General features: G+C 40.1%; 1 protein-coding gene across 2 annotated transcripts in view; it reads left to right on the top strand.

The window, feature by feature from the left end:
- Nucleotides 1-216: 216 nt before the first annotated feature.
- The window catches only part of LOC124009386 (putative leucine-rich repeat-containing protein DDB_G0290503), a 36,995-nt gene continuing 18,401 nt past the window's right edge, over nucleotides 217-18,810 (top strand). For both annotated transcript variants that reach the window (XM_046321179.1, XM_046321178.1), the window contains exons 1-38: nucleotides 217-375; nucleotides 541-671; nucleotides 1,067-1,096; nucleotides 2,162-2,186; nucleotides 2,468-2,536; nucleotides 3,511-3,600; nucleotides 3,723-3,791; nucleotides 3,893-3,976; nucleotides 4,241-4,327; nucleotides 4,516-4,599; nucleotides 4,729-4,803; nucleotides 4,971-5,060; nucleotides 5,174-5,260; nucleotides 5,613-5,702; nucleotides 5,817-5,906; nucleotides 6,066-6,155; nucleotides 6,705-6,767; nucleotides 6,946-7,008; nucleotides 7,191-7,259; nucleotides 7,369-7,452; nucleotides 7,571-7,657; nucleotides 7,811-7,894; nucleotides 8,028-8,096; nucleotides 12,382-12,471; nucleotides 12,576-12,644; nucleotides 12,766-12,858; nucleotides 14,883-14,972; nucleotides 15,244-15,333; nucleotides 15,487-15,549; nucleotides 15,873-15,935; nucleotides 16,046-16,114; nucleotides 16,222-16,299; nucleotides 16,405-16,491; nucleotides 16,625-16,708; nucleotides 16,925-16,993; nucleotides 17,106-17,195; nucleotides 17,359-17,448; nucleotides 17,572-17,661. In XM_046321179.1, coding sequence (XP_046177135.1) covers nucleotides 300-375; nucleotides 541-671; nucleotides 1,067-1,096; nucleotides 2,162-2,186; nucleotides 2,468-2,536; nucleotides 3,511-3,600; nucleotides 3,723-3,791; nucleotides 3,893-3,976; nucleotides 4,241-4,327; nucleotides 4,516-4,599; nucleotides 4,729-4,803; nucleotides 4,971-5,060; nucleotides 5,174-5,260; nucleotides 5,613-5,702; nucleotides 5,817-5,906; nucleotides 6,066-6,155; nucleotides 6,705-6,767; nucleotides 6,946-7,008; nucleotides 7,191-7,259; nucleotides 7,369-7,452; nucleotides 7,571-7,657; nucleotides 7,811-7,894; nucleotides 8,028-8,096; nucleotides 12,382-12,471; nucleotides 12,576-12,644; nucleotides 12,766-12,858; nucleotides 14,883-14,972; nucleotides 15,244-15,333; nucleotides 15,487-15,549; nucleotides 15,873-15,935; nucleotides 16,046-16,114; nucleotides 16,222-16,299; nucleotides 16,405-16,491; nucleotides 16,625-16,708; nucleotides 16,925-16,993; nucleotides 17,106-17,195; nucleotides 17,359-17,448; nucleotides 17,572-17,661 — 3,001 coding nt within the window. In that variant the 5' untranslated portion in view covers nucleotides 217-299. The remainder of the gene's footprint in view (nucleotides 376-540; nucleotides 672-1,066; nucleotides 1,097-2,161; nucleotides 2,187-2,467; nucleotides 2,537-3,510; nucleotides 3,601-3,722; nucleotides 3,792-3,892; nucleotides 3,977-4,240; nucleotides 4,328-4,515; nucleotides 4,600-4,728; nucleotides 4,804-4,970; nucleotides 5,061-5,173; nucleotides 5,261-5,612; nucleotides 5,703-5,816; nucleotides 5,907-6,065; nucleotides 6,156-6,704; nucleotides 6,768-6,945; nucleotides 7,009-7,190; nucleotides 7,260-7,368; nucleotides 7,453-7,570; nucleotides 7,658-7,810; nucleotides 7,895-8,027; nucleotides 8,097-12,381; nucleotides 12,472-12,575; nucleotides 12,645-12,765; nucleotides 12,859-14,882; nucleotides 14,973-15,243; nucleotides 15,334-15,486; nucleotides 15,550-15,872; nucleotides 15,936-16,045; nucleotides 16,115-16,221; nucleotides 16,300-16,404; nucleotides 16,492-16,624; nucleotides 16,709-16,924; nucleotides 16,994-17,105; nucleotides 17,196-17,358; nucleotides 17,449-17,571; nucleotides 17,662-18,810) is intronic.

The following is an 18,810-nucleotide window of genomic DNA, read 5'->3' as shown; positions in this document are numbered from 1 at the left end:
AACATATCAGTTATATGAACTTTGGATTCCTGTTCCTGTTTCCCGTCAGCAAGACTATTTTCTGATAAGTCTATTTGCTCTAATATTGCTCTAATCTAGGCTGGTTGTCAAGTTCTCTGTTTTCCTGATTTGGAAATAGGTCAAAATTACACAATGTTTAAATTAGTTGGAGAGTATCTTGGATACTTCATCCCTCCCCCTTGGATGAGGTCTTTAGAAGAGTATTCAGAAACTACGTTGGGAGCAGCCAGCTTTATAAAAGCTAGACGACTGTGGAACGAGCATAAGTCTGTCTGAGAATGATGGCAAGAATACAGACAACTTTAATTTGCCTCCTTCTCCCCTGTCTCCTTCAGGATTCGTTAAGTAGACATGGTAAGTCACAACTGAGTTTGAAAATGTATTGCTTCAAGCTATTTTCACGGCATAGACAGATATTGTACTACTGGATAATAGCAATAGAATACAATATATACATTTCTATGTGTAGTTTAAATGGTTAAGGACAGTCATTGAGCACTAATGTGTTTTGTTTGTCAGTCCCCCATGAAGGTGGCCATGCTTTGCAACCTCGCATCCAGAGAGACATAAAGAATGTAGATCCCCCTGTGGTGTTACAGGGGCCAATAACTCATGGAATGGATGTAGACGCAATCCTCCGGAAGCACAATGTAAGTGTAATAGGTGTGAAATGGCTAGCTAGTTAACTGTGCATGCTAGTAGTATTTCAATCGGTGATGTAATTGTTTTGGGTGGGAGCGATAGTTAACGATGCTACGTGGGAAGGCAGTTGTTAATGTGTTCAGAGGGTCCCTGTTCAAGCCCAGGTTGGGGCAAGGAGAGGGAAGAAAGCAACACTGTTACATAAGAGCCTTATACATTCTGTCTCTTACTCCAAAATACGCACATTTTTAAACCAAGCTTGGTCCCTCTCTCGTAGCATATAACAGTTGTTTTGTCCATACAGGTTTGTCTGGTTTCCACTTGCCCGATAATAATGTTCAATGTGATTAGGTTAGAAATTGGGTGTTAGAATGATGTAATGTTCTGTTTTTCTTATCTTCAGATCACTTTACCAAATGGCTACCTTGGTCAGGTAAGAACTTGTATGAACTTTGCCTTTAACACAACTAACTAAGTTGATTACACAACACGTTTTTACTTAATATACTGTGTTGGATTAAAATACAAGTCTTCTTATTAATACATGTCTTCTTATCTGCCTTTCGGGAAGTTGTATTTTACTTTCTGATTTATTACAACAGATATAGCAAAAAAGCAAGTGGATAAGTTTTCCCCATTGGGGAGATTGTTGTACCTGTTTATATGGTCTGTAGTTAGTCAAGGTATATTTAAAATAACTAGAAAGGAGTCAAAGGTGATTAAGGACAACATTGATATACTCATACAAAATAACAACTTTACAACATTCATGTGTCCATATACAAATAATTTACATAGTTGAGCAAAAGTCGATATTATAGTTCATCCAACTTAAAATATATAGTTTAGCGGATGATATATTTTCATATGGAAGTTAAACAAGACAAACAACACATTGTGCTAACTCACGATTGTACTGGCAACCATAGCCACAGGAAGTAGGGGTGCTGAGGGTGCTGCAGCATCCCCTGAAAAATCATAATAAAAACAAAAATATGTGTTTTTGAAACAATTATTTTTATTTTACAAAATTAGTGCACCAGGCCTTTATTAGTCCTGTATTAGCAGACCTGTGTAGTCTTCTGTGGCACACTGAAAATTCAGCCCTCCCCTGCAGGGCAGGCCATTATTTTGGCTACCATGGTTATGCCTCCATAGGATGACAATGCCGCCATCCACAGAGCACGACATGAGTGGTCACTGAATGGTTTGATGAACATGAAAACAATGTAAACCATATGCCATGGCCATCTGTCACCAGATCTCAACCCAATTAAACACTTATGGGAGATTCTGGAGCGGTGCCTGAAACAGCTTTTTTCACCACCAGCAAAAGTGTGCCCTATTACGGCACTTTATGTTGATGTTTCCTTTATTTTGGCAGTTACCTGTATGTTAGCAAAACATTCCTGCCTCAAAGTTGAGCAAACTAGAAATGATATGGCAGCTGGTTGCCTTAATTTTTTTTTAATGGATCAACTTACAATTTTCTTTACAGTGCACTGTTGTGAACACCTGTGAGGGTGAGTACCTTGCTTTTGCAAACACTTCTTCATATCAAATCTATTATTATACTGGTATCATAAGATGCTGCACATTGTTCACCAATTTTACAGCAATTCAGCGAGGGGTGGGGGGGGGGGTTGAAATACATAATGTGGTAATAACAGATTATATTGTTGCATATGCCTACCTAAAATGAGTGTTGTCATGTAACCATATAATCTGAATAGATGCGACCTGTATGTGATGTGACAAATGATTCTATTGAACCTATGTTATTTTAACACAACTGTCTTCACAGGTCTGAAAGAGCAACTGGAGGACACAAACAGACAATTGCATGAGAAAACCAGCCACACCATTCAACTGGGTGAGCTGTTGTATTGCTGCTGGTCCTACATATCACCTAAAGCGCGGTCGCCCTTTTTCTAGCTCCTAGCCAACTTTGCAGTATTTTGTATTTTTTTGTATTATTACTTACATTTTTTGCTCAGAATGTTTCTAATATTATTATTTTGGACTCTGACATTGCTCGTTCTGATGTGTCTTAATTGTATATTGTTATTGTATTGCTTGATATTGCTGCGTTGTTGGAGCTAGAAACTTAAGCATTTCACTCAGGGCCGGCTCCAGGCATAACCTACATAAACGACCCTAAAAAACATAATTTTTCATACTTTTAGCAACTCAGTCGATGTCTCAACTTACTTGTTATGTCAGTCACTGACAGCCAATCAATTACCCATGTCAGCTAACAATTTTTAGATTGATAAGTTAGTCTAGCCAGCTATCTAAACTTGTAGTGATAATGGCCGAATACCGACCGGGCACGCAGGGCATGTGCCCAGAGGTCCTGACCTCCAGGGTGCTCCTATTTATTTTGTTAGTCACTTTCACTCAGATATCATTTACATGGCATAAAGATGTCATAGCAAAATGTGTAGAATTGCAGGAAATTAGCTTCAAAATTGAAAAATGTTTCTCTCCGCCCCATGGCAAAATGTGTAGAACTGCAGAAAAGTTCCTTTAAAACTGCAACATTTTCTCTTCACCTCATGGCAAAATGTGTAGAATTGCAGGAAATTAACTTTAAAACGTAAATATTTTTTATCTCTACCGTCAAGGGCGGCCCACTAAAATGTTTTGCCCGCGAGGTGGTGGGCCTCTTAGGGCCCCCAAAAGGCTAGAGCCAGCCATGATTCCACTGCATCTGCGATAACATCTGCAAAATTTTGTATGCGACCAATAAGCTTTCATTTAATTTTGGGCATCTAAGACCAATTATTCGATGTCAAGTGTAGGGACCAATTAAATGGCTCTAAAATTCTTTATTATTCATTTTAGAACAAGAAGTGTTTAAACTGAAGCTCACAGTGAGACAGTTGAGAGTGAAGTCTGCAACCTGCGGTCTGGAAACATCAGATCACATTGCCAGTAAGTGTTACCTCACCACTGCAAGTCTTATCTTTTAGACATATGTCAAACAACTTCTTATAGAACAACTATACTACGGTACAATACTGTTAATGCTTGAAACAATACAATATATCTAACAGAACTGCAAGCTCAGTTGGAGGATAAGATGAGTCAATTGGAACAGATGTCGCATGACAATGGAAACCTGGGTGAGTGGAACTGACTTAATCGGTATTAGCATAGATGCTAGATTACTGGTAGAAACCCTATCACTCATATTTATTTCTTTTTCCTATTTTTCTCATTATAGTTCTGAGGATCACAGCTCTTACCTATGAAGTGAATGAATTACAGAAGAAGAACACATCCACCTCAACTTCCACCAAGATCACTGGTAGAATGTTGTTTATTATGCCTTCTCTCCATGAACATAACCATGACACCCTCCAATTCCACTCTGTTCAACATTTGTTACAATGTATAATTTGCTGTAGTGAGTTATCTCCACATAGTCACTATGAAACCTAGTGAACAAAATGTATTTTCATTTTTATCAAATCAAGGTAATGATTTTTGTACCATTCTGAACTGTGTTAAAATCAAAATGTTAACACCTACCTTACTGGTTCTTCATGAAGGATGTTTATTTGTCTTTTAGACCTACTGAGCCAGCTGGAGGAAAAGAAAAAACAATTGCAGTTTAAAACAGAACAACTGGAAAAGAACAGTCACAGTTCTCAACGTAGTAAGAGAAGAACCCTGTTATTTCAGCATTCATGTTACTGTTCAGTAGTGGTGAATTGTGTAAAATTGGTTCAGAATCAGGGAATCATTTTCAGTCCAGTTTCTTAGAAAGAATGCAGGATAGCAGCTTTGTACATTTTAAATATGCATGTGTAATTTCACTTGACTATGACATTGGTTATTTTTTAGTTCTTGAGATAATTGAACTGCAGACCCAGATCTGGGAGTTAGAGAAAACAAATCGCAGTCTGGAGACTTTAACCCAAATCACTGGTACAGTATAATCTAAACTACTCAAGATTTAGAAATGTTCCTTGCGTATCTTTTTACCATAGAATACTTACCTTCTTCCTTTCCCAAAAGCCTGGCGCCTGCAAATCATTTTACTATTGTTCTGTCTAGTTCTACAGAGACAACTGGATGCCAAGATCAATGAACTGGAGAGCAACTCCGAAGGGAGTGATGACTCCAAAATAGGTCAGTTTGTTTGGGTTGGATTCCTGAAACTGACTCACCTGGGGGGAAAACATCTGTAGGGCAAACAGACGCCCACTCACACAAGATAGCTCACAGAGCATGCTGACAATATCAGAGGAGAATTTCTTCCAAAATGCATTGCTAAGTTATCTCTCTTGGCTTTTCAGTGGTGATGATGATCACATTAGAGAATGAGATTACAGAGCTACAGAAAAGGATCTCGGAGCTCACTGAGGAATCCAAAACTAAAATGACTGGTGACTAAATAGTTGTTATTTTATAGACATAATTACCCCCCCCCCCCCTCCCCCGAGTTGGACATTGAGTTGAACTGATCTCTGATAAAGCTAAATTGCTTTTTTTAAAATAGATCTACAGAGGCAACTGAAGGAGATGAAACAGCAACTAATTGACAAGATATTACAACTGCCTGACAACAACACTAACACTGAACTAAGTAAGTGGACAAGTGTCTCTCCATAATGATCCTAGACGGAGATATGCTGCAATAGGATCTAGTGTCTCTCCATAATGATCCTAGACGGAGATATGCTGCAATAGGATCTAGTGTCTCTCCATAATGATCCTAGACGGAGATATGCTGCAATAGGATCTAGTGTCTCTCCATAATGATCCTAGACGGAGATATGCTGCAATAGGATCTAGTGTCTCTCCATAATGATCCTAGACGGAGATATGCTGCAATAGGATCTAGTGTCTCTCCATAATGATCCTAGACGGAGATATGCTGCAATAGGATCTAGTGTCTCTGCATGTCCCACTGACTGCTCTGTTCTTGATTATTTCAGCTGAGGAGATTTTAGCATTGCAGAATGCAATAAATAACCTATACATACAAATATCAAACCTACAAAAGAAGACCAATGCCCAACATGCAGGTACATGCCAACCCTACTTGTAATTGTTATTGGTTGCACCACTGACTGTGAACCCTTTTGCACTAAATGTTGCATGATTTGAAGAATGTCAAAAGCATTGTGCGTTTTTATTAGAGCTGCAGAAGAATTTAAACAACAAGGAAAAACAACAAGAAGCTTGGAAGAAACAACTGAAGGGGGAGGACGAGACTAGCGTACAGCTGAGTGAGTGAAGCAGCAAAATTTGATATTTTTTATCATATCTAACTGTCCAGAAAATACAAAAGATATTTTCAACAATTTATGAAATATGATTTGAAGAAGGGATACAGACTAAAATAATCCCACCCTGTTACTTTGCTAATTTTCTTTCTCTCTGACCAGTTATGAAGATAATTTATATAATGAGGGAACAAAGGGATTTACAGATACAAACAACACAGCAGATGCAGACAACAGCAGCCCAGATCACTGGTGAGATATTTATTGCTAGTATCTCCAATGTTCCTGTGATTGCACCCTCCTGTGAATACACCCTCCTGTGATTGCACCCTCCTGTGAATGCACCCTCCTGTGAATGCACCCTCCTGTGAATGCACCCTCCTGTGAATGCACCCTCCTGTGAATGCACCCTCCTGTGAATGCACCCTCCTGTGAATACACCCTCCAGTGAATACACCCTCCTGTGAATGCACCCTCCTGTGAATACACCCTCCTGTGAATACACCCTCCTGTGAATGCACCCTCCTGTGAATGCACCCTCCTGTGAATGCACCCTCCTGTGAATACACCCTCCTGTGAATACACCCTCCTGTGAATGCACCCTCCTGTGAATGCACCCTCCTGTGAATACACCCTCCTGTGAATACACCCTCCTGTGAATGCACCCTTCTGTGAATGCACCCTTCTGTGAATGCACCCTCCTGTGAATGCACCCTCCTGTGAATACACCCTCATTGGGTTGTGTGAAGTATGATGCTCTAATTTTCTAATGTGTATCAAAATGAACTGTTTGAACTCCAGCACTTCTGCAACAAGTTCAGGACAAAGAGGATGAGATTGACAGAGTTCGGGCTGAAAACAAAGGTAAAGACCACTTCCTCTGTTCCTGTCTTTTTTATCACTACAGGCCTACAGCGCTAGTCTGCTCTAATCATTACTTTAGGTATAAAACCCACAGTGTTCTACGTTTAATTTTTGATTTGATTGTTGTGTTACTTTGATAAGAATGTCTGATAGATTATGCTCCTTCCTTTTAAAACAGACCTGCAGAAACAGCTGAAGGAGAATAATGCAACGTGTTTCAGTCTCGAGAACAAATATGACCGTGAGACTCTTTCTTCTGCCTATCACTAAAGCCAGAATATTCTACCTGGAAATATGTTTCATTCACCATGTCCTCAACATTTAACATTTTGACTAAACTGGTTCTCACACATCATCATGATATTCTGAGATGTTGAAACTCTCTTTATGATCCTAAGCCTGTTTTGTGTGTGCCTCTCACAGGGGTGAGGGGTGAATTAGAGGACAAGATAAACTTACTTAACAGTCAAAATTCAGGCATCTCCAAACTAGGTGAGTGAGGCCAGTTGGAAAGTTTCTGCTAATTTATAATTGGTACATTGTGTTTTCAGTTGACAGCAGCTTACTGTATAGTAATAGTAGATCATTTTGGTTCTAACAGTTCTAAGTATCATGGTTCTGAATGATGAAGTGAAGTGGCTGAGGACTCAAATCATTTCTCCAGAAGCCGCAGACAAGATCGATGGTGAGTGTCACTGCCAGTGCTTTCCCCCTCATTACTCCATGCACTGCAGAAGGGTTGTTCTGTTATGAAAAACTGTCATGGTTTAATTTGTTATATTTTAACTGTATCTGTCTCTCAGAGCTGCAGAAGCAACTGGAGCAGAAAAACCGAGAATTAAAAACGAAGAGCAACGAACTGCAGGAAAAAAGTTCAAACGGACAAAGGAGTGAGTTTTCACTGATTTAACCCATCCTGAGAGAGCACGTGGAATGCTATGCAATTATAATAAATAAAACACTGACAAATTACAAATGAGACTAATTCTACATTTTTTGGTTAATTCAATCGAGTCGTTTCAAATGTGGTTGTCCTTTTTCAGTTCTGAGAATAATTGAGGTGCAGAATCTGATATGGGAGTTCCAGAAAGGAGTGGATACTCAGAGCAACATTTACCAGATTGCAGGTGAGTGAAAACAGCATTTCATTAATTACAAGGTAATTTCAGAGAAATACTTTGATTATTTTAGTGTAAAACTACTCATGAGACATACATTATTCAAGCACATCTGTAACTTAGTTGTACATATTTTGCACAGTGCTACAGAAAGAGCTGAATGACCTGACTGCTGAAATGGAGGACAAGGCCGATGACGACTCAAAACTGGGTGAGTTTTGATAATAGGATGGACAGGAAAGCTGAACATCCCACTGGGCACAAACTGGTTAATTCAATGTTGTTTCAATGTCATTTATTGTGATGTGGAAACATGTGAGGTAGGGGTGCTGACGTTGCTGCAGCACCCCCTGAAAATTCAGAATAGTAAAAAATATATATATACACGGCTCAAAAAAATAAAGGGAACACTAAAATAGCACATCCTAGATCTGAATAAATTAAATATTTTTATTAAATACTTTTTTCTTTACATAGTTGAATGTGCTGACAACAAAATCACACAAAAATTATCAATGGAAATCAAATTGTTCAACCCATGGAGGTCTGGATTTGGAGTCATACTCAAAATTAAAGTGGAAAACCACACTACAGGCTGATCCAACTTTGATGTAATGTTCTTAAAACAAGTCAAAATGAGGCTCAGTACTTTGTGTGGCCTCCACGTGCCTGTATGACCTCCCTACAATGCCTGGACATGCTCCTGATGAGGTGGCGGATGGTCTCCTGAGGGATCTCCTCCCAGACCTGGACTAAAGCATCTGCCGACTCCTGGACAGTCTGTGGTGCAATGTGGCGATGGTGGATGGAGCGAGACATGATGTCCCAGATGTGCTCAATAGGATTCAGGTCTCGGGAACGGGCCAGTCCATAGCATCAATGCCTTCCTCTGCTGACACACTCCAGCCACATGAGGTCTAGCATTGTCTTGTATTAGTAGGAACCCAGGGCCAACCGCACCAGCATATGGTCTCACAAGGGGTCTGAGGATCTCATCTCGGTACCTAATGGCAGTCAGGCTACATGGAGGGCTGTGCGGCCCCCCAAAAGAAATGCCACCCCACACCATGACTGACCCACCGCCAAACCGGACTCTGTCACGTCTGTCACATGTGCTCAGTGTGAACCTGCTTTCATCTGTGAAGAGCACAGGGCGCCAGTGGCAAATTTGCCAATCTTGGTGTTCTCTGGCAAATGCCAAATGTCCTGCACGGTGTTGGGCTGTAAGCACAACCCCCACCTGTGGACGTTGGGCCCTCATACCACCCTCATAGAGTCTGTTTCTGACCGTTTGAGCAGACACATGCACATTTGTGGCCTGCTGGAGGTAATTTTGCAGGGCTCTGGCAGTGCTCCTCCTTGCACAAAGGCGGAGGTAGCGGTCCTGCTGCTGAGTTGTTGCCCTCCTACGGCCTCCTCCACGTCTCCTGATGTACTGGCCTGTCTCCTGGTAGCGCCTCCATGCTCTGGACACTGACAGACACAGCAAACCTTCTTTCCACAGCTCGTATTGATGTTCCATCCTGGATGAGCTGCACTACCTGAGCCACTTGTGTGGGTTGTAGACTCCGTCTCATGCTACCACTAGAGTGAAAGCACCGCCAGCATTCAAAAGTGACCAAAACATCAACCAGGAAGCATAGGAACTGAGAAGTGGTCTGTGGTTATCACCTGCAGAACCACTCCTTTATTGGGGGTGTCTTGCTAATTGCCTATAATTTCCACCTGTTGTCTATTCCATTTGCACAACAGCATGTGAAATTTATTGTCAATCAGTGTTGCTTCCTAAGTGGACAGTTTGATTTCACAGAAGTGTGATTGACTTGGTGTTACATTGTGTTGTTTAAGTGTTCCCTTTATTTTTTTGAGCAGTGTATATATACATGTTTGAGGTCTGGGGATTGTGAAGGCCAGGTCATCTGATGCAGCACTCCATCAATCTCCTTCATGGTCAAATAGCCCTTACACAGCCTGGAGGTGTTGTGTCATTTTCCTGTTGAAAAATAAATGTTAGTCCTATTAAGCGCAAACCAGATGGGATGGAGTATTGCTGCAGAATGCTGTGGTAACCATGCTGGTTCAGTGCGCCTTGAATTCTAACTAAATCACAGACAGTGTCACCAGCAAAGCACCCTCACACCTCCTCCTCCATGCTTCATGGTAGGAACTACACATGTAGAGATCATCCATTCACCTACTCTGTGTCTCACAAAGACACAGTGGTTGGAACCAAAAATTGCAAATTTGGACTCATCAGACCAAAGGACAGATTTCCATCGGTCTAATGTCCATTGCTTGTGTTTCTTGGCCCAAGCAAGTCTCTTCTTCTGATTGGTGTCCTTTAGTAGTGGTTACTTTGCATTAATTCGACAATGAAGGCCTGATTCACACAGTCTCCTCAGAACAGTTCATGTTTAGATGCGTCTGTTACTTGAACTCTTTGATGCATTTATTTGGGCTTCAATTTCTGAGGCTGGTAACTCTAATGAACGTATCCTCTGCAGCAGAGGTAACTCTGGGTCTTCCTAAATGTACATTACTGTTTTGTACTTTCCATCACCATGAAGAAAAACAATACACAATACAGTAATTGAGTACATTGAGGAATCAAGTGGTTTGTGATGATGTAATGTGATGATGTAGCTCAGATGGTAGAGTATGGTGCTTGCAATGTTAGTTGTGGGTTCGATTCCCCAAGAGCAACTACTGTAAGTTACTCTGGGGCTCTCCAGAGTGGTGCAGCGGTCTCAGAAACTGCATCGCAGGCTGTGTTTCGCAGCCGGCCGTGACCGGGAGACCCATGAGGTGGGGCACAGTTGGTCCAGGTTAGGGGACGGTTTGGCCGGCCAGGATGTCCTTGTCCCATTGCGCTCTAGTGCTCATTGTTGCGGGCCAGGCGCATGCATGCTGACTTTGGTTGCAAGCTGTATGGTGTTTCCTCCGACATATTGGTGCAGCTGGCTTCCTGGTTAAGTGAACAGTCTGTCAAGAATCTGTGCGGCTTGGCGGGGTCGTGTTTCAGAGGACGCATGGCTCTCAACTTTCGCCTCTACTGAGTCCATACGGGAGTTGCAGCGATGGGACAAGACTGCAACTACCAATTGGATATCACTAAAAAGTAAAAAATATATAATAAATAAAGAAGTTGCTCTGGATAAGCGTGCTTACTAAAATGGAAAAGGAATGAATAACTAGGGCCCGTAGGACATGTAGAACCTGCCTTGTTGATAGCGTTGTCAAGGCAGAGCTGCGCTTTATTATGGACAGACTTCTCCCCATCTTAGGTACTGTTGTAGCAATATGTTTTGACCATGACAGTTTACAATCCAGGGTTACACCAATCAGTTTAGTCACCTCAATTTACTCAATTTCCACATTATCAGACTATGATCGATAATGTCAAAAGCTGCACTGAAGTCTAACAAGACAGCCTCCACAATAATTTTATCATCAGTTTCTCTCAACCAATCATCAGTCATTTGTGTAAGTGTCCATTTTTGTTGTTGCAGTGAAATAGCATTATACCTGGTCAAAACACAATTTTTTCCAGACGTTTACTAAGGGTTGGCAACAGGCTGATTGGTCAGCTATTTCAGCCAGTAAAGGGGGCTTTACTATTCTTGGGTATGTTGGATTCACATCTCCATCTCAACCAAAAAATAAAAGTATAAAAACTAAAATAATAGGATTCAGCCAGGGGCTCAGATCTATCTATCCAAGCAGTAGATACATCTCCTTTAAATGTTGATATTTGGTTGTGTTGTCAACCAAACACAATTCAATACTACTTTTGTAAGACAGTAAATGCCCTAAAACTGATGTACTGTATGTATTTATTCAGCCTTAACATTAGTAAGACATCCATGGCCACATTTTGAGGTTACTATAACAATACATTTCTTCTTATGTGATCATAAAAAGCGTGCATGTTTAGGGTCACAGGTCTGTGGAAATCTTCACAATTGCTATAATAATCTGTACAGAATCTGAAACGGCATTGATCATTTGCACCATGTACATTAATGTAATATTAACTGCAAAACAGGTTATTTGTTTGTGCTACTAGATTAACCACCGTGATAACACAGTAAGTTGTTATAAACATAATATCTGACATTGTATTCCCATTTGAACTTTGTTGTGCTTTTAAATGGTTGAAAGCGCAGTGATAACACATTCAGGTGACATCTACACCAAAAATCTGACATTAATTTTTTTTTGGAATTTGTTTGTGCTTTAAGATAGTTGAAAGCATAGTGATAACACATTGGTAATTCAACAAACGTTTGGCAGTCTTTTTGAGTGGGTGAAATAGGTTGGATCTCATTGATCAACGTATCTCCCAAATATGACCCAATTCTCCACGTTGAAATGACATGGTGTGCCCAGTGGGTGTGATGATAGTTCTCGTCATGTTTACTTCAGGCAAGATTCAATTATGGGAGCTCAACACCTTTATTGACTGTCTTTCATCTCCTTCTCCCTCTACTTTTTAGTTCTGACGATAACCACATTACAGAGTGAGGTGGTCAACCTACAGAGAATGCTGTCAGCTCTCAGTCAGTCAACCGCAGCCCAGATAGTTCGTAAGTGTCATCTCTATTCACTATTTTAATGTGATTCAAGTTACTTCTCTTTTACGTAAAAATCTTCGTTTATCAGGTGGTCCTTTTCTTTTTCATATTTCTAGTAGGGCTGGAGAAGCAGTTGGAGGATAAGAAGAAGCAGTTGGCCAAGCTGGTTGAGCAAAGTGGAAAGGGTGATGAACAGACTAAGTGGATCCATCCCACTGACACAGTTTCCTTCAGGAGACAAACATGTTTTATTTGTAATGTCTGACAGTTACACAGTGTTAAATTATATTTCGTTTTTAATTTCAGGTCCAAAAATGTCAAACCTTGAGAATCAAATAAGTGAAATAGAAAAGAGAATAGCAGAGCTAAAAGAAGAAAATCCTGAAGCCAAGATCACTGGTAATATCAATAAAACTAATACAGTACCAGTCAAAGGTTTGGACACACCAACTCATTCCAGGGTTTTTCTTTATTTTTACTATTTTCTACATTGTAGAATAATAGTTAATACATCAAAACTATGAAATAGCACATTTGGAATCATGTACTAATCAAAAAAGTGTTAAACAAATCTAAATATATTTTATATTTGAGATTCTTGAAGATAGCCTCCCTTTGCCTTGATGCCAGCTTTGCACACACTGGGCATTCTCTCAACCAGCTTCACCTGGAATGCTTTTCCAACAGTCTTGAAGGAGTTTCCACATATGCTGAGCAGTTATTATCACTCTGCGATGCAACTCATCCCATACCATCTCAATTGAATTGAGGTTGGGTGATTGTGGGAGCCAGTGCATCTGATGCAGCAGTCATCACTCTCCTTTTTGGTCTAATAGCCCTTATACAGCCTGGATGTGTGTTGGGTCAAATTATAGTCCCACTAAGAGCAAACCAGATAGGATGGCGTATCGCTGCAGAATGCTGTAACCATGCTGTGGTAGCCATGCTGGTTAAGTGTGCCTTGAATTCTAAATAAATCACAGACAGTGTCACCAGCACCACCACACCATCAGAACTCCTCCTCCATGCTTCACGGTGGGAACCACACATGCAGAGACCATCCGTTCACCTACTCTGCGTTTCACAAAGAAGCAACGGTTGGAACCAAAAATCTCTCATTTGGATTCGTCAGACCAAAGGACAGATTTCCACTGCTCGTGTTTCTTGGTCCAAGCAAGTCTCTTAGTCTGATTGGTGTCCTTTAGTAGTGGTTTCTTTGCAGAAAATCGACCATGAAGGCCAGATTCACTCCTCAGAACAGTTGATGTTGAGATGTGTCTCTTACTTGAACTCTGTGAAGCATTTATTCGTGCTTCAATTTCTGAGACTGGTAACTCTAATGAACTTAACTCTGGGTCTTCCTTTCCTGTGGCGGTCCTCATGAGAGCGAGTTTCATCATAACCGATGGTTTTTGCGACTGCACTTGAAGAAACTTTCAAAGTTCTTGACATTTTCTGGATCGTCTGACCTTCATGTCTTAAAGTAATAATGGGCTGTCCTTTCTCTTTGCTTATTTGAGCGGTTCTATCCATAATATGGACTTGGTCTTTTACCAAATAGGGCTATCTTCTGTATATCACCTCTACCTTGTCACTGTAATATTTGTGCTGTGGATAAATGACCAGGCAGGAGACGGGAGTACAGTTTGTTTCGTTTAGTCAAAACCTCTCGTGCTCTACAGCCCCAGCCAAATAGTGCGCATGTGCATTTCCTATTAGGTGTAGTAACATAACACTACCGTAATACATTACTGCTTAGTAACAGCATAGTAACTAATACAAACAGATATAGATCACAGATACTACAGTCACAACACAACTGATTGGCTTAAACGCATTAAGAAGGAATGAAATTCCATAAATTTACTTTTAACAAGGCACACCTGTTAATTGAAATGATTTCCAGGTGACTGCCTCATCAAGCTGGATGAGAGAATGCCAAGAGTGTGCAAAGCTATCATCAAGGAAAAGACTGGCTACTTTGAATAATCTAAAATCTAAAATATATTTTGATTTGTTTAACACTTTTTTGGTTACTACATGATTCCATATGTGTTACTTCATAGTTTTGTTGTCTTCACTATTGTTCTACAATGTAGAAAATTGTACAAATAAAGAAAAACCCTGGAATGAGTAGGTGTGTCCAACCTTTTGACTGGTACTGAATAGAAATAAAGGGATATATTCAATCCATATTGCTGAAATTCAGAGTTAAAACTGATTGAAATTGAAAGGCAATGTTCATGTCAGCATTCATGGTAAATTCTGCATATGTCGGCTCAATCAGAAATGACCTTTACATTTCTAGCGCGCAATCTGAAATGCTTCAGTGATACAGATTGAAAAGAGCCCAAAGTAGAATTAATGATGATAAAGTCAGATTTCTCAGGTTGTGATATGACCTTTTAAATTCCATCTCTCAGAGCTGACAACACAGCTTAAGGAAAGCGAGAGGCAGCTTGAGGAGAACATAAAAAGACTGAAGAAGAAAGACAGCAAGAATTCTTACCTGAGTGAGTTACTATACATTTACATTACATTTAAGTCATTTAGCAGACGCTCTTATCCAGAGCGACTTACAAATTGGATAGTATCCTGAAATAGCCAACGACTGTTTTCAAAATAGCTCACTGCATATTTTGAATATAATGGACATGCTGCTTAAGTACTTTTTTACCTTGTTCTCAACAGAACAAAGACTTATCTAAAAGTTCCATGATAACGTTTATTTATTTAGTGCCACTTTAAAATACTGTAACTCACTACTTTTTTTTGTACTCGAAGTTATGCAAATTATTCATCTACAAAGGAAACTCAGAGACATACAAAATGCTGCATCTCAGCAATTCAATGAAACTGCTGCTGATGTTACTGGTGAGTGTTTGGACTTCATCAAGCATGATAAATATATCATTATTTTGTTGATTTTTTAATATATCATTAACTTATTAAAATATGACTCATACAATCTTTGAATATGTACCTCATTTATCTAATAATATGTTAACATTAGTAATTGAATTACAGCGCTTCAGGAACAACTAGAGGCCAGAGAGGAAGAGAGCGCCAGATGTCAGGCCCAGAACAAAGGTAAGCCAAGATCAGGTCCTTCTGATATTAGTCTGGTTCACCAGCTTGTGTAACTAGACGCTTGATGAGCAACGCTGCTTGAATCATAACTACAGGTAAAGAAACAGAAGCACGCATCTCATATTCTTTATCCCCTTACACTTGTGTCTATAAGGTAGTAGTTTTGGAATTGTTAGCTAGATTACTTGTTGGTTATTACTGCATTGTCGGAACTAGAAGCACAAGCAATTCGCTACACTCGCACTAGCATCTGCTAACCATGTGTATGTGACAAATAAAATTGGATTTGATTTGATCAGTCTAATATTGTTTTCTCAAACCAGACCTGGAGAAGAGGCTGGGCGATAAGGATGCACAGTGCTCTGGGCTCCAGGACCGATATGACAGTGAGCTTCAACTCTCTCTACCTTTTGCTGATGACACTGAGTGATCTAAATGATATGAACCCTATTCAATAGAACCTAGTAAACAGCTGATTTGTATTGGTCTCTCACAGATCTGCAAGAAAAGCTTGGTTCTGCAATGAATAAACTGGACAATGTAACTGGATACAACGACAAACTCGGTGAGCAGATGAATACACATCAGTGCCCACTGATGAATGAGGCGAGTAGTCTCATTTATCTTTCTGATTCAGAATACTACTCAGCTCATTGCAATGTGTTCTATCAGTTCTTGAGGTATGGACCCTGACTAATGAGGTAGACGATCTAAAGAAGAGAACTGTGACTTCTGCAACTAAGATCAATGGTGAGTATCCCTGTTGCCGCGCATTATTCATGGAAAATCATGTTTGTTTTGAAAGATATACATATGTTAGCATTGATCCTGTCATGATTTGTCCTTGTCTTTCAGAGCTCCAAAAGTTGCTGGACGAGAAGATCAAAGAACTGGCAAAGAAAACACAGGAACTGGAGGATAATGCTCCTCAACCAGAGAACGGTTTGTATTATTTAGCCTTTTTATAGTCTGTTTTCCGTTGAACAGACAGCTTTTACAGTTTAGGTCCAGCCTGCTCAGTATTTATCTGTATATGATATTCCTCAAATTGTTGAAAGCTGTTTGTTTGTTGCAGTTCTAAGGATCATTGCAATACAGAATGAGATCTTGAACCTGCAGAAAGGAGTTAGCAATGGGATAAACTTTGACCAGATTGCTGGTGAGTAGCAGGCGTTCTGAAGAACATAGGAGTCTCTATGTGTTCAGCACATTAGACCAATAACAATAGTTATCATGTTTCCTCAGAGGGATAGTCCTTCACTGGTAGACATATAGGATGGTGTGATGACAATACACTGCATTTAGCCCATTCATGAAGTTTTCAAATCCCATTATACTTGTAACATTCAAGCTCTTCAATTATTCTTGTCCACAGCACTTGAGAATGAACTGGATGCATTGATTGCCACAATCGAGGAGAAGAACAATGGCAACTGTAAACAGAGTGAGTGTGAAAAGCCTTATCATTTCAGGGTTGGCTGCAAACGTGATTTGAATTTTCTACATTACTTCAAATGTTGAATTTTGTGACATCCTGCATATCCCTGCTCATTTAGTTCTGCAGATCATTGCACTCCAAAATCAAGTGACAAGATTGCAGAGGCAAGAGTTAGAGTTAAATCAGTCATCTGAGGCCAAGATTGCTGGTGAGTGCCATTGTAATTTGTCTTTCTCCTCAGTACTCTTACAATTGTGCTGGAACGTTTATTATCCTTATATTTACCATTAAGAGCTTTTCTGTAGGCATACGGTGTAATAGAAAACTTTGTGGTAGAAAGAGGATAACATTTGAAATAATGTGTGTCTCAGAGCTAAAGAATCAGCTACAGGAGACGAGAGACCAGCTGAATGAAAAGAGAAACGAGCTGAAAGAAACTGACAGTAGAATTCCACAACTCAGTATGTTGTCAAGCATGTTTCAAGGAGTTTATCTATAATCTACAAGTTAATTATTTCTCAATTATTTGGAGGGTGACTTCTGTTTTTGAATGCTTCATCCAGTGGCATGCTTTTATTTTTCAGTTGCAGAGACCATGGGACTTCGTAACAAACTGACAGAGTTAGAAAGAACATTATCAGAGCTCAAACGGACAAGTGCTGACAAGATGGAAGGTACATTTTGTTTAATTAAAATACTATTGAACGTCTTGTTGGGTTGATGCGAAGGGAAACATTTAGTTTAAAGTGGATGCTATCTTAACACAGGGGAGATTATAATTGGTAAGATACAGTGTATTCGGAAAGTATTCAGACTCCCTCACTTTTCCCATATTTTGTTACGTTACAGCCTTATTCTAAAATGGATTAAATCAAAAAATGCTCCTCATCAATCTACAGATTAACCCATAATGACAAAGAGAAACTTTTTTTTAAATTTTTGCAAATCTATTACAAATGTAAAACTGAAATACCTTATTGACATAAGTATTCAGACCCTTTGCTGTGAGACTAGAAATTGAGATCAGGTGCATCCTGTTTCCATTGATCATCCTTGATGTTTCTACAACTTGACTGGAGTCCAACTGTGGTAAATTCAATTGATTAGACATGATTTGGAAAGGCACACACCAATCTATATAATGACCCACAGTTGACAGTGCATGTCAGAGCAGAAACTAAGCCATGAGGTCGAAGGAATTGTCCGTAGAGCTCCGAGACAGGGTTGTCGTCAAGTAACAGATCTGGCGAAGGGCACCAAAACATTTCTACAGCATTGGAGATCCCCACAGTGGCCTCCATCGTTCTTAAATTGAAGAAGTTTGTAACCACCAAGACTCTTCCAAGAGCTGGCCTCCCGGCCAAACTGAGCTATCGGGGGAGAAGAGCCTTTGTGGAGATGGGCGACACTTCCAGAAACAAAACCATCTCTGCAGCACCACCAATGAGGCCTTTTTGGTAGTATGGCCAGACGGAAGCCACTCCTCAATAAAAAGGCACATGACAGGACTGTCAGACCATGAGAAACAATATTTTCTGGTCTGATGAAACCAATATTGAACTCTTGTTCTGAATGCCAAGTGTCATGTCTGGAGGAAACCAGGCACCGCTCATCATCTGGCCAATACCATCCATACAGTGAAGCGTGGTGGTGGCAGCATCATGCTGTGGGGATGTTTTTACATTTACATTTACATTTAAGTCATTTAGCAGACGCTCTTATCCAGAGCGACTTCAGTGGCAGGGAGACTAGTCAGGATTGAGTGAAAGATGAATGGCTCAAAGTACAGAGAGATCCTTGATGAAATCCTGTCCAGAGAGCTC

This window comes from Oncorhynchus gorbuscha, linkage group LG22 (assembly GCF_021184085.1).
Source record: "Oncorhynchus gorbuscha isolate QuinsamMale2020 ecotype Even-year linkage group LG22, OgorEven_v1.0, whole genome shotgun sequence".
Lineage (NCBI taxonomy): Eukaryota > Metazoa > Chordata > Actinopteri > Salmoniformes > Salmonidae > Oncorhynchus > Oncorhynchus gorbuscha.
Note: the sequence above shows the minus strand (reverse complement) of the source record. Positions and strands in the feature narration are given on the sequence as shown.